The sequence below is a fragment of the Miniopterus schreibersii genome (assembly GCF_964146895.1).
Source record: "Miniopterus schreibersii genome assembly, chromosome: 11".
NCBI lineage: Eukaryota > Metazoa > Chordata > Mammalia > Chiroptera > Miniopteridae > Miniopterus > Miniopterus schreibersii.
Window position 1 is genome coordinate 16,593,866 of NC_138111.1, and position 23,371 is coordinate 16,617,236.

The 23,371-nt window shown below is 35.9% G+C and overlaps 1 protein-coding gene across 4 annotated transcripts in view; it reads left to right on the forward strand.

Moving 5' to 3' along the window:
* The window catches only part of ECPAS (Ecm29 proteasome adaptor and scaffold), an 85,914-nt gene that overhangs the window by 21,383 nt on the left and 41,160 nt on the right, over positions 1 to 23,371 (forward strand). For 3 of the 4 annotated variants that reach the window (XM_081150684.1, XM_081150683.1, XM_081150685.1), the window contains exons 2-14: positions 644 to 774; positions 1,649 to 1,765; positions 3,540 to 3,658; positions 4,794 to 4,943; positions 7,717 to 7,885; positions 10,740 to 10,879; positions 13,971 to 14,052; positions 16,206 to 16,325; positions 18,003 to 18,088; positions 18,313 to 18,391; positions 20,200 to 20,249; positions 21,273 to 21,339; positions 21,431 to 21,553. In XM_081150684.1, coding sequence (XP_081006810.1) covers positions 644 to 774; positions 1,649 to 1,765; positions 3,540 to 3,658; positions 4,794 to 4,943; positions 7,717 to 7,885; positions 10,740 to 10,879; positions 13,971 to 14,052; positions 16,206 to 16,325; positions 18,003 to 18,088; positions 18,313 to 18,391; positions 20,200 to 20,249; positions 21,273 to 21,339; positions 21,431 to 21,553 — 1,433 coding nt within the window. Of the gene's footprint in view, positions 1 to 643; positions 775 to 1,648; positions 1,766 to 3,539; positions 3,659 to 4,793; positions 4,944 to 7,716; positions 7,886 to 10,739; positions 10,880 to 13,970; positions 14,053 to 16,205; positions 16,326 to 18,002; positions 18,089 to 18,312; positions 18,392 to 20,199; positions 20,250 to 21,272; positions 21,340 to 21,430; positions 21,554 to 23,371 lie in introns of those variants that run through there. The other variant, XM_081150686.1, reaches the window with a different exon arrangement.

The following is a 23,371-nucleotide window of genomic DNA, read 5'->3' on the forward strand; positions in this document are numbered from 1 at the left end:
ATCTCTGCCCTATGTGAAACAAACCAATGGAGAAGAAACGAAGCTTTGTGACTTGTTAGAATATTAAATTACAGTATTTTAAAGAAAGTATTGTGTTTATAGTTGTGGCACTGGAAGATTGGGGGGGAGGGTTTTTACTTTCTTATATCACCTTATATCATTCTCTATTTTTTATTATATGTATTTTAATATATTACATTAGTAAATAATAAAACATAGTGTGAATTGTGAAAAAAAAAATGTTATCACCCAATATACATTGCCCCTGGTATCTGATTAAAATTCCCTTGCCTTGCTCTGCTAGATAGGTTAGAAGATTTCTTCAAAAATTTTGTATTCTTTCCAGTATCAGAATCCTTTAGGAAAAATGGAATAACTGTGTGTAGGAGAGAATTTTGTTATCTGTGGCTTTGTTTTCCTCTCTTCTAGATGTTAAATGACTGGGACAGTTGTAAGACAGTATAGTTAGCTATAACCCTTTTTAGTGTTCCATAGCTGGGTCAAAATCATAAGCATGTAAGGCTAGCTATAGTTAAAGTTCTGACTGAAGGATCTGCAGTACAGTAAAAGGATTAAGCCATAAAAACAATTAGCCTCAGTTGTGTTTGATTTGCTAAATTCTTTTTTTCTTTTTATATTATAGATCAGCTTGAACGGGTCTTTTTACGACTTGGCCATGCTGAAACAGATGAACAATTACAGAATATTATATCCAAATTCCTTCCTCCTGTTCTGCTCAAGCTGTCTAGCACCCAAGAAGGAGTACGCAAAAAGGTAAACATGTTGGGACAGTTGGGAGAATTAAATGGGGAATAAATAAATTAAGTAAATAATTTACTTAATATTATTAAGTAAATTATCCCCATAATTGAAACCTAGGTTCATGATCCTAGTTATGGCCTTTCAAAATGGAGAGTAAGTCTAGGACTAGCTTACTTGATTTAAAAGTAGTTTTTGTGTGCTTAGCACAGCTGCGTTTAGCACCAACTGTGTACACTTGACATCAGTGCCAGGTGATATAATTGAGATAATTTTTCTGGAATGTATGGAGGCTTGATCTAAAATTGGTGCCTTGGATTCCAATATGAAAATCAGGTGGTCGAGGGGCAAAAATATTCTTTAGTCATTGGCTGATTGTGAATATAACCTTAATTAAAAATAAGCAAAATAAAATTTTTTTTGAAAGAAAGATGTATAGCTCCTGTTTTAACATTCTGTAAAGTCTTATTATTAAAAGTTGGATAACTGTCACACCAAGATTTTCTTTTTTTTAAATCCTCATTTGAGAATATGTTTATTGATTTTTAAAGAGAGAGGAAGGGAGAGAGAAACATCGATTGGTTGCCTCCTGTATGCTCCCTCCTGCATGCCACCTCCCCCATGTGCCCTGACCAGGGGTCAAATCTGCAAAATTCTCTCTCTCTCTCTCTCTTTTTTTTTTTTTTTTATAAAAAGCAATTCTGATGTATGGATTCTTAGGGGATATTGTATACTTTTGGGGATGTAAAATTTACTTTTTAAAAGAGAACAAAGTAACCACTATCAAATTAAGTATTATCTGAGAAATGAATTTATTTTGTATTTCTCAGATAAGTAATGCCTGAGAAGGGAATTATCAGTAATTTCAGTTCGTATATCTCTATTCTAGGTCATGGAACTGTTGGTCCATTTGAATAAGCGTATAAAAAGCCGCCCCAAAATACAGCTCCCAATAGAGACACTGTTGGTTCAATACCAGGATCCTGCTGCAGTTTCCTTTGTTACAGTGAGTATTATCTTAAAATATTCTGACTTATTGTAGTTTTCTTTCATAACATTTATTAGATGTGATCAATATATTGGCAGTTTAGAATTTTACCATAGCCTATTTCCAAATGAAACATAAGATGTTTTTCTTTAAATGACATACTTTTTTACCACTGAGTACTGATCCAGAGGCACTATTACCATTAAGGAAATGGTATGAACAGGATCGTTCATGGGCGTTGACATTGGGCATAGGAATGTTGGTGAAATAACTTACCACATATTTTGATCTGTAAAGAATGATTTGATTCTTAGTAAAAGATTATATGAGAGCAGTCTGAATGGAGAGAAGAGAAGGGTTATGTCGCATAGGCATGAATAAAGGGTAGCAGCAGAAGAGTGTAAAATGGCAAGATGAAATAGGAAGGCTGAGTTTTAAAAACATCTGTGCTTCTGACATTTATAATATATTCAGAAACATATACTTTTAAAAAGTGGTTTAAACTGAGGCTGTTAAGAAATACTCCTCTTGAGTTGTCTTCATGAAAATTAAATATAAAACAATGTTGTGTGATGACAGGTGATGTTTTTCCCTGGCCCTTGTAGTTTCTAGCATTGAGGCAGAATCTACTGGGTCTTTATCTAACATCTGGATTTCAGACCTTTGGAGCCACCTACTGGTCCAGACGTCTGTGCCTGCTCTGGACATACAGCTCCATTACAGATACTCCTTTCTTTAAGCATATAGGAACATTGTGTGCCAGTAAAACTGCCAAATAGAACGGTTTTAAAGGAAAGGGATAACGTTATTGAAGGCATTAAGAACTACAAATTGGCAGTTATAAAATAGTCCCAGGGATGTAAAGTACAGCCTAGGGAATATAGTCAATAATATTGTAATAACTACATGTGGTGCCAGGTGGGTACTTAGAATATTAGGGGGACCACTTTGTAAAGTATATGATTGTCTAACCACTATGCTGTACACTTGAAACTAATACAAAATAATCTGGAATGTAAACTGTAATAGAAAAATAAAATTTAATAAAAAAGAAAGGGATAACCTTACGAAGTCGGCTTTAAAGTGAGGAATCCTTCAAAAAGCAGATTTTTATATTATGTATAAATCCAGATGTGCACTTATGGGTTTGCTTAAAATGAGGCATTCACATGGATTATAGTGATACAAACACACCGACAGCACTCAGCTTTCCTTAGTTCATCATCCTTTGGTCAGTTATTGGAGTGAGGAACCAGAGTGCTGCAATATACTAAGGTGGTTTTAGTAATAGAACAGCTGGGAAAGGGCAGCCTAGGATTTAAAGTGTGCGCTCTTAGCTTGAAAGGATGAATGCAACAAACTGGGAGATCTAATGTAATGTGTAGCGTAGTACGTAGGTTTAGGTACGTCAAATGGTTACTTTGTTCTTTTCAGTGAAAATAATTGCATATATGAGTACTTCCCCCCCAGCTTTATTGAGGCATAATTAACAAATAAAATTTTGTTTATTTAGAATATACAACATAATGGTTTGATATATGTATACACCTGTGCTTTGGGTTAGGTGTTGCTCCCTCACAGGAAGCCCATCTTAAAGCAAGCATTTTGAATAAGTGGGGCTGGAATTCATCCTGAAATATCATAGTTGGTTAAGCTGTAATAAACATGTGATAACATATGGAAGGAGGAGGCAATTTCTTTGTTATAACTCCCTAAGTTATCAACCATTTGTTTATGATGAAATCCTAGAGTATTTCCTTCACACTCACTTGCTTTTCTCTCGTTGTCTTAGAATTTTACTATAATTTATGTCAAGATGGGCTATCCTCGCCTACCAGTGGAAAAGCAATGTGAACTCGCCCCTACGCTTCTTACCGCAATGGAAGGGAAGCCTCAGCCACAGCAGGATAGGTATACTTTCCTCAATTCTGTTATTTCCCAGCTACAAGTCAACAGCTGCCATTCAAAATAGGTCCGCACCTTTGGTTTCCCTTGAGCTCTTTCAGATGACAAGTAATTGAATTTTCTGCATTACCTCAACTCACCATTATTGTTTTGTTAATACTGTTATAAAATTTCTTAATGGGAGCATATCGAAAAATTTGCAGAGTTAACAACATTTTTCTTAATCTAAATGCATTTTTTAAAATGATTTTGAAGCAGCTAATTTTCTGTGATTGCAAAAATTAGGGTTATAAAACACTTTTATCAAAAGATGTCTGTCTTGGAGGATGTGAACTTTGAGAGCAGTTTTCTTAAGGAACAGATCACTTGTTTGTATCAATACGGGAATTGGAGAGTGAAAAGGTTTAGACAGCATCCTTCCATTCTAGGCTTAGCTCAGAGTTCTGTGTTGTAGCCCTATAGTGGTGAGAATCATCACAAAGAAGTTGTGGAGGAAAGAGGGAGTTAAATAATGTTTTGAGCTCCCCTTTTTAGAATATATACATTTTATAAACAGAGACTTGTAATACAGATGTTTACAAGTAAAATTAATAAACATTAACAAGCACTGTTTGAAATTGTTTTCATGTGTTTTAAGAATAGCAAAAGGTGTTGTGAAGGAAGGAATTGTAGCTGTGTTACTTAAATTCACACTGGAAGTTTTAATACTACATTTCAAATATTGACATGATTGATTTTTAATTTCTTTACCTTTGTACTAACTTTATTTTAATTAACTATGGAAAGGAAAAAATATTATCTAAAGAACATGTTATAAGTTGAACTTTACCTAAGGTTTAATATAAAATCTCTTGAGCTGACAGATATTAACATTGAGCTCATATTATGTATATTTTTTCCTGGTGCTTCTGGTGATGAGCCAGATGGGCTAAATGCCAATTACCACTCAATATGTTGAACTTGCAATAAGAAGGAAATCTAGACCAGTCCTTCGATTAGGACTTTGTATGTTAGTGGTATTGAAAATGAGTGGCCTTGCTACAGTTTCACTTTTTGTTATGTGATTTTTGTTTTGTCTATTATTTCATGTATAAAAACCATGTTTTAAAAGTAGTTGCAATAAATGTAATTGTTTTTTCAGCTTAATGCATCTTTTAATACCAACCCTTTTTCACATGAAATACCCTGTTGACTCATCAAAATCAGCTTCTCCGTTTAATCTTGCTGAGAAACCAAAGACTGTGCAGCTGCTTTTGGACTTCATGCTAGATGTCCTTCTGATGCCTTATGGGTAAGTTAAAGAAATGAAAACAAAACAAAGCAACCTTGTTCCTGACTGCTTTTTACTGTGTGGAGTCAAGTACTGTTTTAAATGATTCAGCTTTCACTTAAAAATGGCTGAGTCTCAGATGTTTTTGCTGTAGCCCTGACATCTTCTGAACTCCAGCCCCACTGCTTATTGCGTTATGGGTGTGGAGTTGCTGTTGCGATTTGACTCAATCTGTCCAAGCTGGAACCAGTTTTTTCCCATAAAAATACTTCCTCTTCTTTACTTACTGTGATGATTCTCTTAGCCATGTAGGCGCGCGGTTATAAAGTGCCTCCAGCTTTTCCGGTTGCTACCACGTCAGTTCCACAATGCCTCCTCCCCTCTCATTGATGTATCTGGGAACCATTCCCACTTGCAGCCATCTAGTATTGGCTCTTTTAAACTGTTGTCACCACTTTCTCACCAGTACTCTTCTTTAAAACTCCACATTTCCATGGAGTTTCCTGATATTTAACATAGATGTCATCAGGTCACACCTTGAAATCCTTGGGCCGCTGTTTTCCATCATACATGCCTCCTTGTACACATGCACTTGTTTTTTTTAATCCTCACCCGAGGATATGTTTTTACTGATTTTAGAGAGCAAGGGAGAGAGAGAGAAACATCAGTGTGAGAAAGAAACACTGATTGGTTGCCTCCCGCATGCGCCTCCACCAGGGGCCGAACCCCCAACCTTTTGGTGTACGGGATGATGCTCCAACCAGCTGACCCTCCTGCCAGGGCTTCACGCCCTCTCACGTGTCCTCGCCTTTCTGTGTTTTAAGAGAATGCAGTTTTTGCTTAGCATGCTTCCCCATCAAAAGAGGAAGAAAAGAAGAAAGAAATGCTGAAACAACAGCCAAAAAAACACTTTGAAAAAGCATCTCAGAGTAGCTTAAATGTCAAGTATGTGTATCACTGTTCACCCGTCTACATGTATTGCCACTTTGTGTTTTGATTGCATTGTTGACATATCCATTTTCCCTAATTGATTGGGAGCTCCTTGAAGTCAAGAGCTGTTTTATCTAGCTCTGGTCCCTGGCCTAGTGCCCTGGTTGTGATCTACTTCAGCCTACTTATTTTCTAGGTTGTCCTGCTGCCAGATATTTTTCTCAGGTACTGGTTTCATTATGTTTCTTTCCTGATCAGAACTACAGTATACACTATAAGTTTGGCATGTGGGGCTCCATATCATCTGTCCCTCAGTCTAGACACAAGAGTACATGCTGTATGGTTTCTTTCCTCTCCAGTTTGGTCTCCTTCCTCTAGTTTGGTGGCTTTATTTTCTGGACCTTCCAACACTGCCACTAACCTCTACCTGTTCACTTCGACTCCCTCTGTCATACCATTTCTTATGTCATCTGATGGCATGTCAAATGTTGTGACATGTGTTGTATTACTGTCTCAACCTGCTTCAATGGCAGAGGTTCAATCTTACCCCCCTCCCCCAAGTTCCTCTGTCTTGTATTTAGGATGATGTTTTGTATGGTGTTAGCTGTTCAGTAATTGTTGATTTACTTACTGCCACCAATCTCGCTATAACTTAGTAATAAATGAAAACTTCCTTTTATACTTGTTATATCAGGAGGCAGCCAGACTTGGCAGGTGATGATGGCTTTGGTAAATAAACTTTGAAATCCAAATTTAACTTGAGTCACACAATGTACTCAAGACATGATTCCTCACACTTTACTTAGCAGTAAGAGTTTGCCTTGTTTGTATAAAAATAAAGTGATTCCTTAACTGGTTTGTTTTCTTTTTAAAGATGAATTTAGGAATTGAATAAATATGACATATAAGTAATGTGGTATAATTTACTATGCCATCAGGCTCTGAGTGTTTTCTTTAATTTTTGTTATAATTGGTATTTTATTTTTAATATATATATTTTTAATTTTTTTTACATATCTTTATTGATTTCAGAGAGAGGGAAGCAGAGGGAGAGAGAGATAGAAACACCAATGATGAGAGAGTCATTCGGGATCGAGCCCTCAACCTGGGCATGTGCCCTGACCAGGAATTGAACCTCGATCTCCTGGGTCCTAGGTCGATGCTCAACCACTGAGCCACGTCTGGCCGGGCAGTATTTTATTTTAATGTCCAGTCTGATGATTTGTCAGCATATACTTTTGAGTTTGAAGAAACTTGAATTAATATTTATATAGAAATTTTCATTTTGTAGATGAGGTATAACCAGTTTGATTGGATCAAGATGAATTTACCAGAAATCTTTTTTTAATCTATAGAAGCTAAAAATGAAAAAGGATGATAAACTAAATGAATAATAGCTGCAAAGCGCTTGAACATAAATGGGAAAAGCTAATTCTCCTTCCTTCTGAGCTTTTTGATTCTTTTCACGTTGGGAGCTTCATGTGCTTGTGTGCTAAGTGGTGTTAGTGGGTTTTGTCATGCGGGGATATAAGGAGTCCAAGGAGAATTGAAGGTGAGTTGCAACTTAACAGAAATAGAAATGAGGGTAAACATATTCTCTGCTTTGAGTATAGCAGGACAGTTGTTTGTTTGTTTGTTTTTTACCACCCCTTAGTCAACAAACATGTACTCTTATGGTTAATTTGCTGAAGATGTAGTACATTTTTTAACTACCTTTAAAATATTTCTTTTTGATGAAGTTTTACTTTTAGTGTTTATTCTTTTAGAAAAATTCTCTGTGAGGAACGTATGTAATTGCATATGTATATATGCATGTGTATGTATGCGTTTTAATAGAGGGGTTAAATTTTTATTTTCTTTCCAGATATGTGTTAAATGAATCCCAGAGTCGCCAGAATTCATCTTCAGCACAGGGTTCTTCTTCAAATAGTGGGGGAAGTTCTGGAATACCACAGCCTCCCCCAGGAATGAGCTTTTATGCAGCTAAACGAGTTATTGGTGATAACCCATGGACACCTGAACAGCTGGAACAGGTATCACACACTGCTTATTCGTAACACAACCTAGCCCTGTGCACACACCCCTGTGAAGCCCATGAAGCATGTGCCATAATTCCAGTGTATTCACTCGAATGAAACATGTTTGAAAGGAGCAATTGATGTGCTGTGTTTTTGTCATCATGTCAGTTATTTGTTAAAGCCCCAGGAAAAGGGAGGAGTGGGAAATGCTTTTCGGTTCTTCTGGTATTGCTTTCATGTTTTAAGTATGAAATACAGCCCATTTATAAATTGGGTACTTATAACTTTTTTTACTTTAGTTTTTAATTATGAGTTTAATAATTATTTGGCTGCCTTGGTGCAGTTAAAATACAATTTATCCTACATGGTTCAGTATTTTTAGGGCCGTACATTTTGTGTAAAGTGAGGAATCTGTACCCACAAGTGACAGTGTGGGGGAAAGCATGACTCCCTTTTATGTTTCTTCCTGGGAATTTGAAAAATGGCATTAAGAATTTTATTCTGGATTTAAACAGGACACAGATGCTCTCTGAGCAGCTCTTTAAAAAGACTGGTGCTCTACAGGGAAGGTGCCTCACTGTGTCTGTGTCATCAGGCGCATCAGGGAAGAACAGAGGAGATGAGTCTGTCACAATTTCGGGATTCAGGCAGCTGGCTCGCTCCCATCCTCCCTGCCATGGCAGCCTCACGACTCGATCCTTTTCTTTCCTGGGGACCTGAGTGGCCGCGGGTCACGTCAGTGTTCCGAGGAGAGGGGAGAGTAGCCTGTTCACTGAGGGCTGTGCTCAGTTAGGGTTACTTCTTCATGTTTTATAGATTCTTTTGCTCTCCTTTAAGCCATGATGTACTAAGAAAGAAAGGTAAACAGTAACAGAAGCTACTCTTTACTAAGTGTGAACTCTGTGACAGGCACTATACTGATGAGTACTTTGAATTCATTATCTTATCTAATCCTCACAGCAACCCAGCGAGGTATAGAAATTGTTACTTCCACTTGGTAAAAGGTTTTGAGATTCACCACGGCCTCAATTCTAGTTCCATTTTATTAATTAATTAATTTTTAAATATATCTTTATTGATTTCAGAGAGAGGAAGGGAGAGAGAGAGTTGAAACATCAGTGATGACAGAGTCATTGATCGGCTGCCCCCTGCACGCCCCTGACTGGGGATCAAGCCCACAACATGCGCCTGTGCCCAGACTGGGTGCGATCTCCTGGATCCTAGGTTGATGCTTAACCGCTGAGCCACGCCCGGCCTGGCTCACTTCTAGTTCTAGGCTTTGAATGTAGGTCTATCTGAGGACTGAGGCTGTAAGTGCTGGGGAACAATTGTTAGCATTAAATTTTAGTCCGATGCTGGTCATTATTTCCTCATTTCTAAGGGTCTCTGTATGCCTTTTGTCAATTTCACAATCTAGTGTTGAAAGGAACAGTTTAGTTTCAAGGATGAAAGCTGTTTTCCTCTAATTTTTAAATCTCTTGTTTAACATTTTCCCTACCAGGTAAGTGCTTTTATTTTGATAAAGGTAATGATAATGTAAGGAGTCAATTAGTCCAGAACATTATAAAGAGAATTAAAAATTACCTGGAATCCTGCCACCCTAGTTTGTTATTCACCAATAGCTTGTTCTGTTTGTATATACACAAATACAGTTTTACACAGTACATTTTTACATATTATGCAATAAATTATATGTAGTTCACTTTTTTATTTAACAATGTATCAAGTTTTAAAAAAAATGTCATCCCTTTTAATGTTTGTATACAATTAATATGTAAACTGCATAATCTCCTATTGATGGACATTAGTATTGTTTTCAGTTTTCTTTGAATATTTTTTTGTTTATATCTTTGTATACTTGATTTTCATAACTTCTTTTTAATGGCTTAAGTAAATATTTGAGTCTTTTCTTTTGTACCTCTTGTTACAAGTAAATTGTGTTGAATAGAAGGAGGGAAGACAGGCATTTTCATGATGTTCATATACCTTTTTAAATTGCATCCTTTGCCATTTAATAATTTTAAACTCAATCAGTCCTATTTCATGTGCATAAGAACTATTATGTAACTGATTTCTTAAGGTAAAGTTTTACTTTCCAGGTAATTTATTTTCATTAGTGAAACACGTAGCTGCTTTACATTGCATGAACTTCAAAACAGAATTTCAAGTTTAGGTTTTATTTTAGCCAGTTTATTTACATTGAATACTGTTTGATTAGACATTCACTTGCATTGACAAGAGTACATTTCAAATCAGATTGTTTTCAGTGTGTAAGTATATTGAGGACAAGAATTAGTATTTTAACAATACGTTGGAACTCCAAGGAATGTGAGTTCAATTCCTTTTGAACTGTCATAGCCATGAAGCACTTTATTTCTAATATACCACCATTCTTACCTGGAGGTTCCAAATTTGGACTTTAGTTCAAGGTTTTCTCATTCTAGAGAGGCTGTGTATCCTAGTAGGAAGGCTGTTTATCATAGTTGTCTTCAAGGTTTTGTCATTCTAGAAAGACTGTGTATCCTAGTAGGAAGAGTGTGTATTGTAATTGTCTTGGAGTCTGAAAGACTTGGGTTTGAATCCTGCCTTCATCACTTGCTGTGTGTTTTAATCTCTTAAGCCTTCCTTCACTTTACTCATCTGAAAATTGGTATAATATCTTATAGATTGTGAGAATTAAATGAAATAATGACTATATATGGGTTAGTACAGTCCCTGGCACATTGTAAACCTAACTAGGAGCTGCTGCTATTAATAGTTGTACTATTAATTCTTGGTTTATGGCCATAGTGATATGTTAAAAAGTATGTTTGGTTGGTGTTCTTTGTTTCTCTCATCACTGTTTCTCCTTCCCTCCATTTATCCATAGTGCAAATTGGGTATAGTGAAATTCATAGAAGCTGAACAGGTGCCTGAACTTGAAGCTGTTCTCCACTTGGTGATTGCTTCTAGTGACACACGCCACAGTGTGGCCACAGCTGCAGACCTAGAATTGAAAAGCAAGCAAAGGTAAACTACATGTCTTTTAAACTCTCAAAATTGGAAAGGGGCTAGATTTCTAAAACTTACTCAGCACATATTTGTTCTTTTAGGATTTTATGTGTTCTAGGATTTTATGTAATGAAATATTCAGTTTATGAGATTATGAAATATACCTAATTTGTAATAAGGACAGTTTACTTAATAGCAGAATCCTGTATAAGAAGAAAAGCTGTTTGGAGAAGCAGTTTAAAACTGGAACTGTGAGGAGTATTACAAGAAGTGAGACCTTTGGCTGGGTAAATGAACTTAAAGAAGTAATGTTAAGAAAAATGTCAAAACCCACAGTTACTCATTTTTGATTTTCCTCTATCTCAAACCTTTTGAGATTGCTTTTCATAAAGGATATGTAGGTATAATGTTAATATAGTGAAACTCAGATCCCATGGAAATGGGATGTTAATTCCCATTTGCTGAATAGATGTTAATTCACATAGGAAATACAGATAGTCAGTAGGTTCATAGAAAATATGCTGTATAAGAAATCAAATCGATGCAAAATAAAGCAGTGGTATACTGCTTTGTACCCATTGGTAAGTAAAATTGTGTAACAGTTGATAACTCCATTTAAGGTCCTGTTGCATTATAGATTGAAATAATTTTTGGAAAGCAGTTTGCAGTAAGTAATGAATCATAAAAGTATTTCTGATCTTTTATCTAAATCTGTGAATTTATCTTAAGAGAATCATTTAAAAGAAGAAAATGATTATATTTAGAAAAATGTTTTAAATTTGCTCATATTATTTCCTGTAATTGTAAAAAATGGAAAAATATCAGATTTCCACAATAGAGAAATAGTTAAGTAAATTAATTGTGTGTGCTTGTATGCAATATTATATATCTGCCAAAATAATAATAAAAATAATAAAGTAACATGTAAATTATCTCCAAGTAATGGCAAATTAATAAAGCAGAAAACAAAATGTTATGTGTACTGATTTAAGAAATGAAGTGCAAAGATTGAAGAATAACATCAAAAATTGAAGATGGCTGAAAAAAATCATATTATAGAATAGTTCTTATCTAAATTTATTTTAATGCTTAATATAATAACATGCTAAAAGGCAGTTAAATGTGGATAAAGTAATAAAGCTTTATAGAGGTCCCATGCATTGTAGTTTTTCCCTTCCTAAGCAGCCAGTACAGGTAGGTGTAATAGGGTAAGGAAATGAACTTCACTGTGTGTGTGGTTGGCTTGGTGAAACGTAAGCTGACTGTGTGTGTGGTGGGTGGACTGGCTTACTACTGAGGGGCGTGTGAAGCAGCGGACAGCAGGGGTGTTTGTCCCGGAGTTAGTTCTGGTCATGCCTCTTGCTGATTCTCTGAATTTGGAAGACTCACTTAACCTTTCTAGGCCTTGGACTTTGTGAAATGAGAAAGTTGGACTAGAATGTACTTAACATTTCCTCCAAGTCTAAAATTCCTTCATGTTGCTTATAACTGCATCTCCCTGGTATCTTTCAAGAAATTCATTTGGTTTTGAAGTATGAAAATGCTTCCCTTTAAAACTTGTCATTGTGTTTGAACTGCCTGCACTCTTTGCCCCATGTCAAGTGGATTGGATTGTTGGAAACACAAATGTGGTGCTTAAGTATTAGTTTTCATTTTGTCTGTTAAGTTTATGCATTTTTCTATAAAATAACACAACATTGTTAAGAAGCAAAAAGTAAGTTGAGAACAGTATCCCATTTTGTTAAAGAAAAATTCCAAAGTATCTCTTCAGGTGATGCATCTGTTAATCTGTTTCTTTAAATCTACCTATGTGCTATACCCACCCACATATTTTACATGCGTGGGAAAGAAGTCTAGAAAAAGGTATACGGCTGAGTGAGTAGTTACTGAAAAGTAGAGAGGGATATGGTGCAGATTGTAAGGAATTTTATTTTCTATATTGTTTCTGAATTTTTACAACAAACATGTAATCAGAAAACAACTAGAAAGATGGTGAGAGGAAATGTATAAGAAACAGTGAAAATTATCCCTAATGGGTAACCACTGGTAAGTTTTCACTTTGTTTTACTAACGTGTTTTGTCAAAAATCTCTAAATCTACACTATTTATGGAAGGGAAACAATGGTGGAGCTTGAGGATTAGTTAGCAGAAATCAGTGGAGGAAAGGTGTAGGTGAGTAATCACTAAGCTGTAATTGTAGAATGACTTTGAAGATAGGGGGATTGTGGACATCCAGAGGCCAATTGACAAGCTACGTGAGAAGGGATTAGAAAACAGTCAAAGCAGGGTAATTTGTGTTTGTACGAATAGAGCATATCTTGAACACAGAACCAGTGTCAAAAGGCAGAGAGAAGATAGTATGGTTAAATCTTGATAATCAAGAGAAATGCAGGATAGCATTATTGGGTAGGTTTATTCAGTGACGGGGTGGGGACTGCTGCAGAGGGTGGGTGCCAATCACCAATCACATGATATCCTAATTCACCTTATTGTGGGGCCCACATAGGAATTTGTCACAGTGACTAATGGCAGCATGACTGTTCTGTAGAATCAGGTGTTAAAACTGCAAGTGTGTGCTGATAGATAAGGAAGAGTGATGCTGGGAATTATAGTGACACAGTATTTGAGAAATAACGATGGACTGCAAGGTTCCTAGGGTTGTGTCTTTAATGGGTAAATTTTTTCTGTCACCCTCCTTATTACATTTGAATTTCCAAGTGAGTGAATTTCCAAGTGGTTAAACAGAAGATTCATGCCCCAGGGCTCTTTGAACCAGTATAGTATAGCTGTGCTCTGTTGGGGCTGCTCCATGGCATGGGCCCTGTCAGTGGAATGAACAGTTCAGTGTTCTTGTGTGGTACCAAATTGGGCCATTGCATACAGTGATCTACTGAATCAAGGTGGGATAAGTGACTTTTTTCCCCCTGTTTAAAAAACTTTGATGAAGTTAATCCCTTTCCTTCTCTTTTATTATGTCGGTTGCCCATTTCATTTGAGTGTTTTAAACTTTTTTGGGGGGGGTAACAAATATCGAGGCTATAATTTTTTGAAATCATTGATGTGGGAGGAAAAAAATAATTTTAACAAGTTGTGTTGAAATTTTCTGTAGCTTGATTGACTGGAATAACCCTACCATCATTAATAAGATGTACAAGGTATACCTTGGAGATATACCACTGAAGACAAAAGAGGTAGGTTTCTGTTTGTTCTCACATCATCACTGAAAGTACTTTGTTACATGAGCTCTATATATTTGAACATTTTTCCTTGTTTGTTTTGATTTAAGCTGAACCTGTGTTGTAGGAAATAATAGTTTTAAGCCATACCAGTCTAGGTAGATTAAAATCTGGTAATAACTTAGTTTACCTGGTCTGGTGTTTTCAGTTCTGGTGCTTAAATAATGATAATTGTCTGGATTAGGGATCAACAAACTTTTTTCTGTAAATATTTTAGGTTTTGCTGGCCATGTGGTGTCAGGCTGCCATTACTCAACTCTGACAACATAAAAGCAGTCATAGGTCGCAGAGAACTTAATGAGCTTGGCTGTGTACCAGTAAAACTTTAGGGGCACTGAAATTTGGATTTCATGTAATTTTTACATATTGTGAAATACTATTTTGATTTTAAAAAAATATTTGAAAGTGTAAAAGCTATTCTTAACTCATAGACCTTATTAAGACAGATGGTTTTGGCCTGCAGGCTGTACTTTGTTGACCCCTAGTCTAGAATCTAGAACAATAGGTAGCTTCTTCTGAAGCCTTTAAGTAAAATGTTTGTTTAATAACATAAGTTACGTTTGTTCACTGTGTTCTAAGTCCAAACCCAGACATACAAGGATTATTTGTTTGCTTATTTTTAAACCAGGAAGAGTTGTTTTAAAAATCATATTAGCTCTAGTTAGATTAAATTGAGTGTGATGTAGCAGAAAGAACAATAAATTGGGAATAGGCACACTCCCCCCCCCTCCCCCGGGCCTTCCTGTAGTGGCTGCCCATAAATGTACTGTGGAGGAGAGATTTGGCTAATCACAGAACTTCTCTGGGCCTCACGTTCTTTGCATAAAAAATGAAGGGGTTAGATTAGATCGTTGGTTCTCAGAGTGTGGTCTGGTCCATAGGCCCTTATTAGGTCACAGAGAGAGAGACTGTTAGGGGTCCAGGAAGGCAAGCAATTATTGCCATTTAAAAAAAATTTACTGTGTTGATATTTGAACTGATGGTGCAAAAGCAATCGTAGGTGCAACTGCTGGGGTCCTAGCATGAATCAAAGCTGTGCCACTAAATAATATTAGCATTCATTCTGTTCTTCACTGTCAGCATTCATGGTAAAAGAAAGAAAAGAGAATAAAACTCAGCTTTACTTAAGAGTGTCCTTGATGAAGCAGTAATGTTATTTATCTGAAGAGTAGACAGGAAAACTGTGGGTATTGAGATACATGATTGGCAGATATTTCTCTAAAATGAAAAAAAAATGAGGCTTCAAGAAAAACAACCTGATTTATTGGCAGTGATAAAAGTTGAGCTTTCAAGCAAAAACTGGAATTTGGAAAGTGTGTATTCATTAGAGTGAGTTTGACAGCTTGTCAGTACTTCCTGACTTTTCTGATGAGATTAGTGGTGTTTTTTTTTCCTTTTTGGATGTTTTATAATGCGACATAAGCTTAAACTCAGCAGTATTTTCTGACCACTGATGTCACAGAAGCATGCAAGGATACTTACATAGACCAGTGGGATTTAGTATAACAGAGCATGCAAAAGTGTAAGGATTTCAAGTCCAAATGGCAGCTCACCTTTAACAAATGATTGTTTATCAGGTTTTGGTATAGTTTCAGACTATCCACAATTACCTGAAAAGGCTAAAATTATCCCCAATTTTCCATCCACGTATCTGTGTGAAGCTGGCTTTTTAAAATATATTTTAACCAAAACAACATCACAACAGATTGAATGCAGAAGATAAAAGAATCCAGCCCTCTTCTGTTAAGGTGAACAGTGAAGGGATTTATAGACAGTGTTAAATTAAATAATGCCACTCTCTCAGTACAGATTTTGTTTTGGAAAATACATTTTTCTTAAAAATACGTTATTTATGAAAATATGTAATTGGTTTATTAATACTATTTTTAAGTGAATAAGTATTTAAAACATCTCAGTTTTAACTTTAGTAAATATTGATAGGTATTCCAATATAAACAAAAGCTCTTTGGAGTCTTTAGTAATTTTTAAGAGTGTAAAAAGGATTTTGAAACATATTTTGACAGACCGCTGATTTAGTTGCTCTCTCATGACTTTTTCAGTTCACAATAATTTTGAAATGCTGTTACTACCCTAAATATTTTTTACAGGGAGCAGTTCTGAAGCCAGAGCTGAAGAGGGACCCTGTTAGTACGAGAGTCAAGTTAAAGATTGTCCCCCATCTTCTTCGTTCCAGACAAGCTGCCGAAACGTTCCCAGCTAACATTCAGGTAATTTGTTCTTTCCACGGAGAAATGGCATGTTTACAACATTTATGTCAGTTTACTTAGAGAAAGAACTGCATTAATGTATATTCAGGAGGTAGGGTGATGTGTAGACTTCTGTGTTAGCATTTCTCCTGAAGGCTTATTTGTTTAAGTGGCTGCTACTTCCTTTTATATGATAAAACTTTTGTTCTCAGTGTCTGGTACTCTAATATTTGACTGATTTAAAGTACTCTGTTTTATGTCTCTAGAGAAACATAAAATTATCAGAGCTTCTTCCGTTTCATTTTCCAAGCACTGTTAATTGCTTGATGATTTTGGTTCAGAAGACTTGGTTTTGGTAACACTACATTATATAATAAGAAGCTAGAATTTTGTGTCAGAATATTCATAGACATCCTGTAGGTGTGCACTTTATTTGTACTTTTTATGTATTTAAAATAGGTCCTAAAGTTGTACATTCAAAGATAAATTCATTGCCCATCATCCATAAACATTCTTCCTTTTTTTTACATTCCCATTTCTAATCATGGCATTACTTTTAATCTCCTATATAGTTTGCCCTACCCCTTTCTTTTCTATCTGCCAATCATAGAATCCTTTAAAGGCAGCTTCTTACCAGACACCAATAACTTTAACTAGTCACACGTTACCTCACCTTGATTTTGAGCATGTGAAAGAAACTCCCACAATTCTTTACATGTAGTGTGTGCACTATGAATTTTATTTTCCCCTGCAAAGCATTAGTGTTCTAATTAATCCTTTGCTTCTGTTATCTGTATTATCTGACCATATTATTCTATATAATATAGCATTATCACATTAAATTTCTTAAAAAAGTCTTCCAAATAATGTAGCACTTGATTATATATTGTTCTATGTCATTTTACATGTATGTACTGGACTCCTTAACAAAGTTGAGTGCCCTGATAGCAAGGCTTGTCTTTTTCATCTCACAGTACCTCGTGTAGTGTTAATATACAGCAGATTCTCAATACTATGTCCAGTTATATGTTATTGTTAAGTAAGATCAGAATATTGTTAGTAATTTTAACAACCAGTAAGGAGGGTTGTGTGTTTTTTTTAAATTGTAAGACTACTTTTCCCATAAAAAGTAGGAATTTGAGGAGTTTAGATTTCTTTGATATTGATGTTTAATATCTGAACCCTCTGGATATCCCATAGGCCTCAGCTACTATGTGATATTTTTTTTAATCTAGACATGACTATGTAATATATGGAGCACCTGTACCCCAACTGTACACTTTACAATGCTTTAATTTCAATATTTTCCGTGAAGCTTTTGGTATAACTTGTTCTGAATGACTATTTGTAATTAATGAACCTAATTCTCCCAAAATGATCTCATCTGCTAGTGTCCTCTGTGGGACATGGAGTGGCAGGGTGGCGGCCCACTGCATCGTGGACTCTGTGTGACTTCCTAGTGACACACCCCTAAGTTTTGCAGACTTGTCAGATCGGCCATCATGTTTGCCACTCTGCAGACTATTGATTGGAGCTACTGATTGGCTTCCTAAGTTTATCAGCCAAAATGTGTGTGTGTATTAAAAAGAACCGCAGTAATTTCGAAGAACAAGGTGTAGTGCAAGAGATGTGCTGTTGAATCCTAATGTTTGGGAATAGTCCGTTACTATTCTTATTAATTGGTGTTCTTGACTATAGGTGGTGTATGATGGACTCTTTGGTACAAATACAAATTCAAAATTAAGAACATTATCCTTGCAATTTGTGCATCACATTTGTATAACGTAAGTTTTTTGAACTATTTGACTATAAAGTTTTCAAGCTGTTGGAGTGATCAAATGATTAAAGTATATCTTATCTAGAAAGAAATCTTTTAAACATTTCAGATTTTAATAGATGATTTTAATTTATTTCAGTTGTCTTTAATTATTGTAAGTAATTATTTGAAAAGATATGTAATTACGAGATTCTTATCTTGCTTTGTGTATGTGTGCTATTTCTTTTTAAGTTGTCCAGAAATCAAGATTAAGCCATTAGGTCCAATGCTTTTGAATGGCCTCACCAAGCTAATCAATGAATATAAAGAAGTAAGTGACTTGTCTCAAATTTTGTTAACATTTTATATTTTAAAGTATTTTCTGTTAAAAACTTTTCTGGTCTACATGTTGGTTTAGTTAGATACAGTTTGATATTGCTCCATCATTTCTTAACATTTTTATTCAAAGTGGTACAAATTGTAGAAATTACTCACATCGTTTTCTTTTTCTTTTAGAAATAAGTATTAAAAACTGATAATCTTGAGGGGCCATATCACTTCTTTAAATAACATTTTAAAAAAACAAATACATTTTATTCTATTTTTAGGCACTGTGAAAGTGGAATGAAAAGTATTAAATTTTATTTTATGATTTATTTCTATATGGGTCTACTTGGATTTGCTTATATTGAGAAACAGTGTTAATTCTTGGGGTCTGAAATTTAACTGATACAGAATTCTAACAAAACATGCATTCAGTAAATTTTTGATTCCTTAAGATAAGTTGGATGAGGATTTTTTGGATTGTAGCGTTCTGGATTCTTTGGATTGTAGTTGTTTGACCATGCAGTATCACTCTTACCATCTCCAGTATTTCAGGGGAATTTGCTTAAAAAAGGCAAGTTTTAAGAACTCTAGTTAGCATTATTTTCCCAAGTCTTAGCAAAACATGAATGCATGTTTGCAATAATATAGTGATTAAGATTTGCCACTTGGAGTTAGAATTGAGTTCGAATCCTAATTTTGTTCTTTGGTAAGTTACTTAATTCTTTGGACTTTTGTTATTTTTTAGAAAAATGAAATTAGTAATACCATTTAATTGGGTTATCGTGAACATTAAATGAGATATACACATACATTATTGAACACAGTGAAGGCACATTAGTAGATGTTATTACTAGTGAAAAGCTGTTCATTTTGTTGTGCATTTGTGCTTTGGGGCAGTGTTGGGCCTGGCTCTCCTATCTTCTATTGAATAGTGCTTGTGTGGTTTTTAAGGCCTAGGAACCAGATTATTATTATGGCATACACTATAAAATGCTTTGGATGGTTGGTAGAGATAAAAAGGCTTTGGGACTTTTTGGGAGAATTTTTATATTTAAAAATGGGCTAGAGAGGCCAGATAAACCACAGGGCCCTACTCCCCTTATCCGCAGGTGATGCCTGTGTGTATTCCCAATGATGAATCCATAAAATTGAATTTATAAGAGTAGTCATCTAGGTATGGGAGAGTGAGTCCTATGTTAAATGTACAAACTTCAGCTCACAGAAATGTTATTTTGTTCTTAGTAATCAGTCAGATGATTGGTTTACATAAAACCATGTAAAATTTGTTTGAGGAGGCAACCTCACTAACTCACTTGATGACTGTGATCCCTTTAATTTTTTATAGCGGAGGACTTGAGAAGTGCATATTAAACGGATCACTCACTGCAATTTTGGGTGAAAAGGGAGGATCTTAGCTTGTTGGATGAGTGGTGAATTTTCTAATAAGCTAATAAGCTGTTTTCCTAGTGTGTTGAAGGTGAATTTTGGTGTTGTAGGTACATAGTGTTGGAAAGATCCTGCTGTTAGCACCTTGTAAGAACCCTTTCTGTGTATGACCACTGCGTTTTCCTTTGGGAGTGGTTGGGGGTAAAAGGTTTTGCTTGTTTTCCTTTAGTAGTGTGCTGGATTCTGGGTTTGCACTTTTTCTGTTCGTTTTGTTCAGATGCTAATATCATGCAGTTAGGCAGAGAGAGACCAGGTTTACCAAGGAGTAAAATAATGCATATAACTGTAGCAAAAGGTTTTGCCGTTTACTGTGTTTTTGTTTTGTTTTGTCTGTTTTTTGTTCTTTTTTTTCTTCTTAATTTCAAGGACCCTAAGCTACTGTCAATGGCATATTCAGCTGTTGGAAAACTCTCCAGGTGAGTAAACTCTTTTTCAGTGAGAGATACCCTACTGGTAAACTAAGAAAAATTATGTGGCGTTTAATAATGGATGGAGAATAAGTTTGTTGTGATTCTGAAAGGAAATGTTTTTAATGGCCGTAGGTTGTTTAGAAATGTCTTCTTTGTAGAAGGAGAATGATATGAGAAATTTTAACTTACATTTGAAGATATGTTGCCATATTAAATGGTAGTCTTGAAATGAGATTTTGAACTGGATCGTGTCATAATGGGTTACATTTTCTTATATCCTAGAGACATTTGATTGACCTTAAGTGTTCTTGTTGCTACTTACTTCTAATCTTTATAGTCCCCATTATCAGGGTTTTGCTAGTGACTCTCTTTTCTGATAGTGTTATATTATGATTCTGAGTGACCTGGTTTCCAAAGATGGAATTTTTCTTCTGCTTAGTATGAGTTCTTCCTTCCAGTTCCTCCTGGTTTCCTTTTCCTTCACTGTACTTCAAAGCAGGGAGGTAGAGGGGCACCCTCGGCGGCACCAGGTGCTGCTTTTGGCCCCTGCACAGGTTCTGCTTTGGGCTGTGTAGAATAGGTCTTGCTCTTCTTTCTATGCAGGGAAAGGAGCTTCAGGGCTCAGAAAAAGGCCACCCAGCTCAGGGTTGTCAGCAAACCTTGTCCCTTGTCTGTTGGCATGAAGTAACAAAAAGCCCCTTATCGCAATAGCCTGTAGTTTAAATAGCAATTTGGTCTTAAAGATCTATTTTCATTATATTAAAATCAGAAATGTTAACTGAATGCATGGAATATAATGAAGAAAATATCTGGATAATGTGTATATTAATCAAGGGTTATTTGGATTAGATAGCTGAGGGATTAAATATTTACTTAAAAAATATTTGGCTCTTTGGGTAGGTAACCTAATGACGCTGACATGGTATTCAGGAATGAAATTGCAAGTTCAGGAAAATTTGTGTTCCATTTTGTTTTCTTCCATCTCATGGACATTTATGATGGTAACGATGGTCCTGTATTCTCTTACAGCCGAATGCCCCATTTGTTCACTAAGGATATAGCTCTTGTGCAGCAGCTCTTTGAAGCCCTGTGTAAGGTAGGGAAACACCTGGCAAGTTTATGCTTTCTGTTTGGATGCTCACCTGGAAACCCAGCAGGGAGGAAATCACTTTTTATTATCTTTATAGGAAGAGCCCGAGACTCGACTTGCTATTCAAGAAGCATTATCTATGATGGTTGGAGCTTATAGCACTTTGGAAGGAGCACAGCGAACTCTCATGGAGGCGCTTGTGGCTTCATACTTGATAAAGGTAGGGCCAGCTCATGAACTCTAAGGGCTGGTAGTATATACATCTGACATTTTTAAGAACAAAGTTTCATTTGCTCTTCTCCTGAATTATCCTGATAATTAAGAGGAATATTTGCTTTCACATGGACTGTGATGTATGATCTACATAGTTTTAGTTTTTTGTGATGGAAATCTGATTTTAGGAAAGAAGGAGTAGTGATGTTCACAGAAGCTTTATGTTTAAAGCTTTCCATGTTGGAAAACTGTTCTTAATGTCATATTCTGCAGTTTGGAAGTGTTTTGTTTTAACTGGTAGCTGTTTACTACATTCCATTGGGGTAGAGTTCTCTAGGTAATGTTGGGGGAGAAAAGCAGAGGAAAAGAAAGACAAAGTTTACATGTCAAAGTAAGTTGGGGGCCCTGGCTGATGTGGCTCAGTTGGTTGGGCATACTCCTGTGCACTGAAGGGTTGCCAGTTTGATTCCTGGTCAGGGCACATGTCTGGGTTGCAGGCTTGGTGCAGGTGTGTGCAGGAGGCAGCCAATTGATGCTCTCACATCAGTGTTTGTTTCTTTCTGTCTCTCTCCCTTCCTCTCTCTGAAAATCAGTAAAATATCTTTAAAAAAAGAGAAAAACTTAAAGAAAAAGTCGGTAGAAAGTAAGCCAGTACCATCACACGTGCTCTTCTTCCTTCTGGTCCTCTTTATCTGCTTTTCATGGGCCTTTGTAGGACAGTTTTGAGTATCTGTAGTTATATACACGTATGTACACATATGTATACATACTATGCAATATACAATATAAACTAATATATATTTTCTTTAGTCAGCTCTTTGTCCTGCATTTTTAGGAGTAGAAAGTGAGGGAGATTAGAGGAGGGAATGATGCCAAAAGTATTAAGATTAATATAAATTGCATTTTCTGAGATTTGACTGGCATATTTAATATATTGAGGGAATTATTAAGATCTGGTTTCTGTTGAAGTATGGGAGGATAATTATGTACACTCAGAAAGCTTATTATATAGAGTCCCATTGTCACATGCCCTTGGTGTACATGGTTCATGGTCATATATCATGGATAAAGAAGGGTAGGCTTATTTGGAAGGTTAGAATACTTAAAAGTTTTTCTAGATAGCCCTACAAGGAAGTGTGACGCTTGCATAATGCGTGTGGGTGCTGTTATATGTGCAGATGAAATCACGTAACTGTATTTCCAAGCCAGAGGTAATTTATTTTCTCAGTGTACATTTAAGGTAACCAGACCTTAGGCTAAATTATATAGACTAGTCCTTAATATCATTGCTCTTTCAAGTAGCTCAAGGATACTAAAGAGCAAGAATAAGAATAAATGGGACAGTATATATTTCTTAATATCTCCCATCTTACTTATGTTGTGACTGGAGGAATGACCTAGGGGCAAGGTACCTGAAAAGAAAGCTTTTAGCATCAGAGTCTGCTTTTCTGGTTGAACTTTGTATTCAGAGATTGTTAGTCTATCTAAGTTAATTGAATATATTTATGTAGTTGAAACTTTGCTTTGGAGTCAGTATTAACTTTAGAGCTTATCTGAAAAAGCAGGAGATATTTTGTTTCAAATTTGTAGGGATTCCAAATAAACTCGGTTTGTATTCCCTGTAAAATACCCTAATTTCACTCATGTGACTCAGGTTGAGAGTTGGAGAAGCAGAGACGGTGGCCAGAAACTGTCACCATGACCTTTGTCCCAGGGCTTGGCTGAGGATGTGCGTGTACAGAGAGCGCCTCCGGCTGTGGTCTCTGTGGGTTTTCCTGCGTTACTTGGAAAGTCCTCTTAGGTCATAAACGTACTTTTAAAGTAA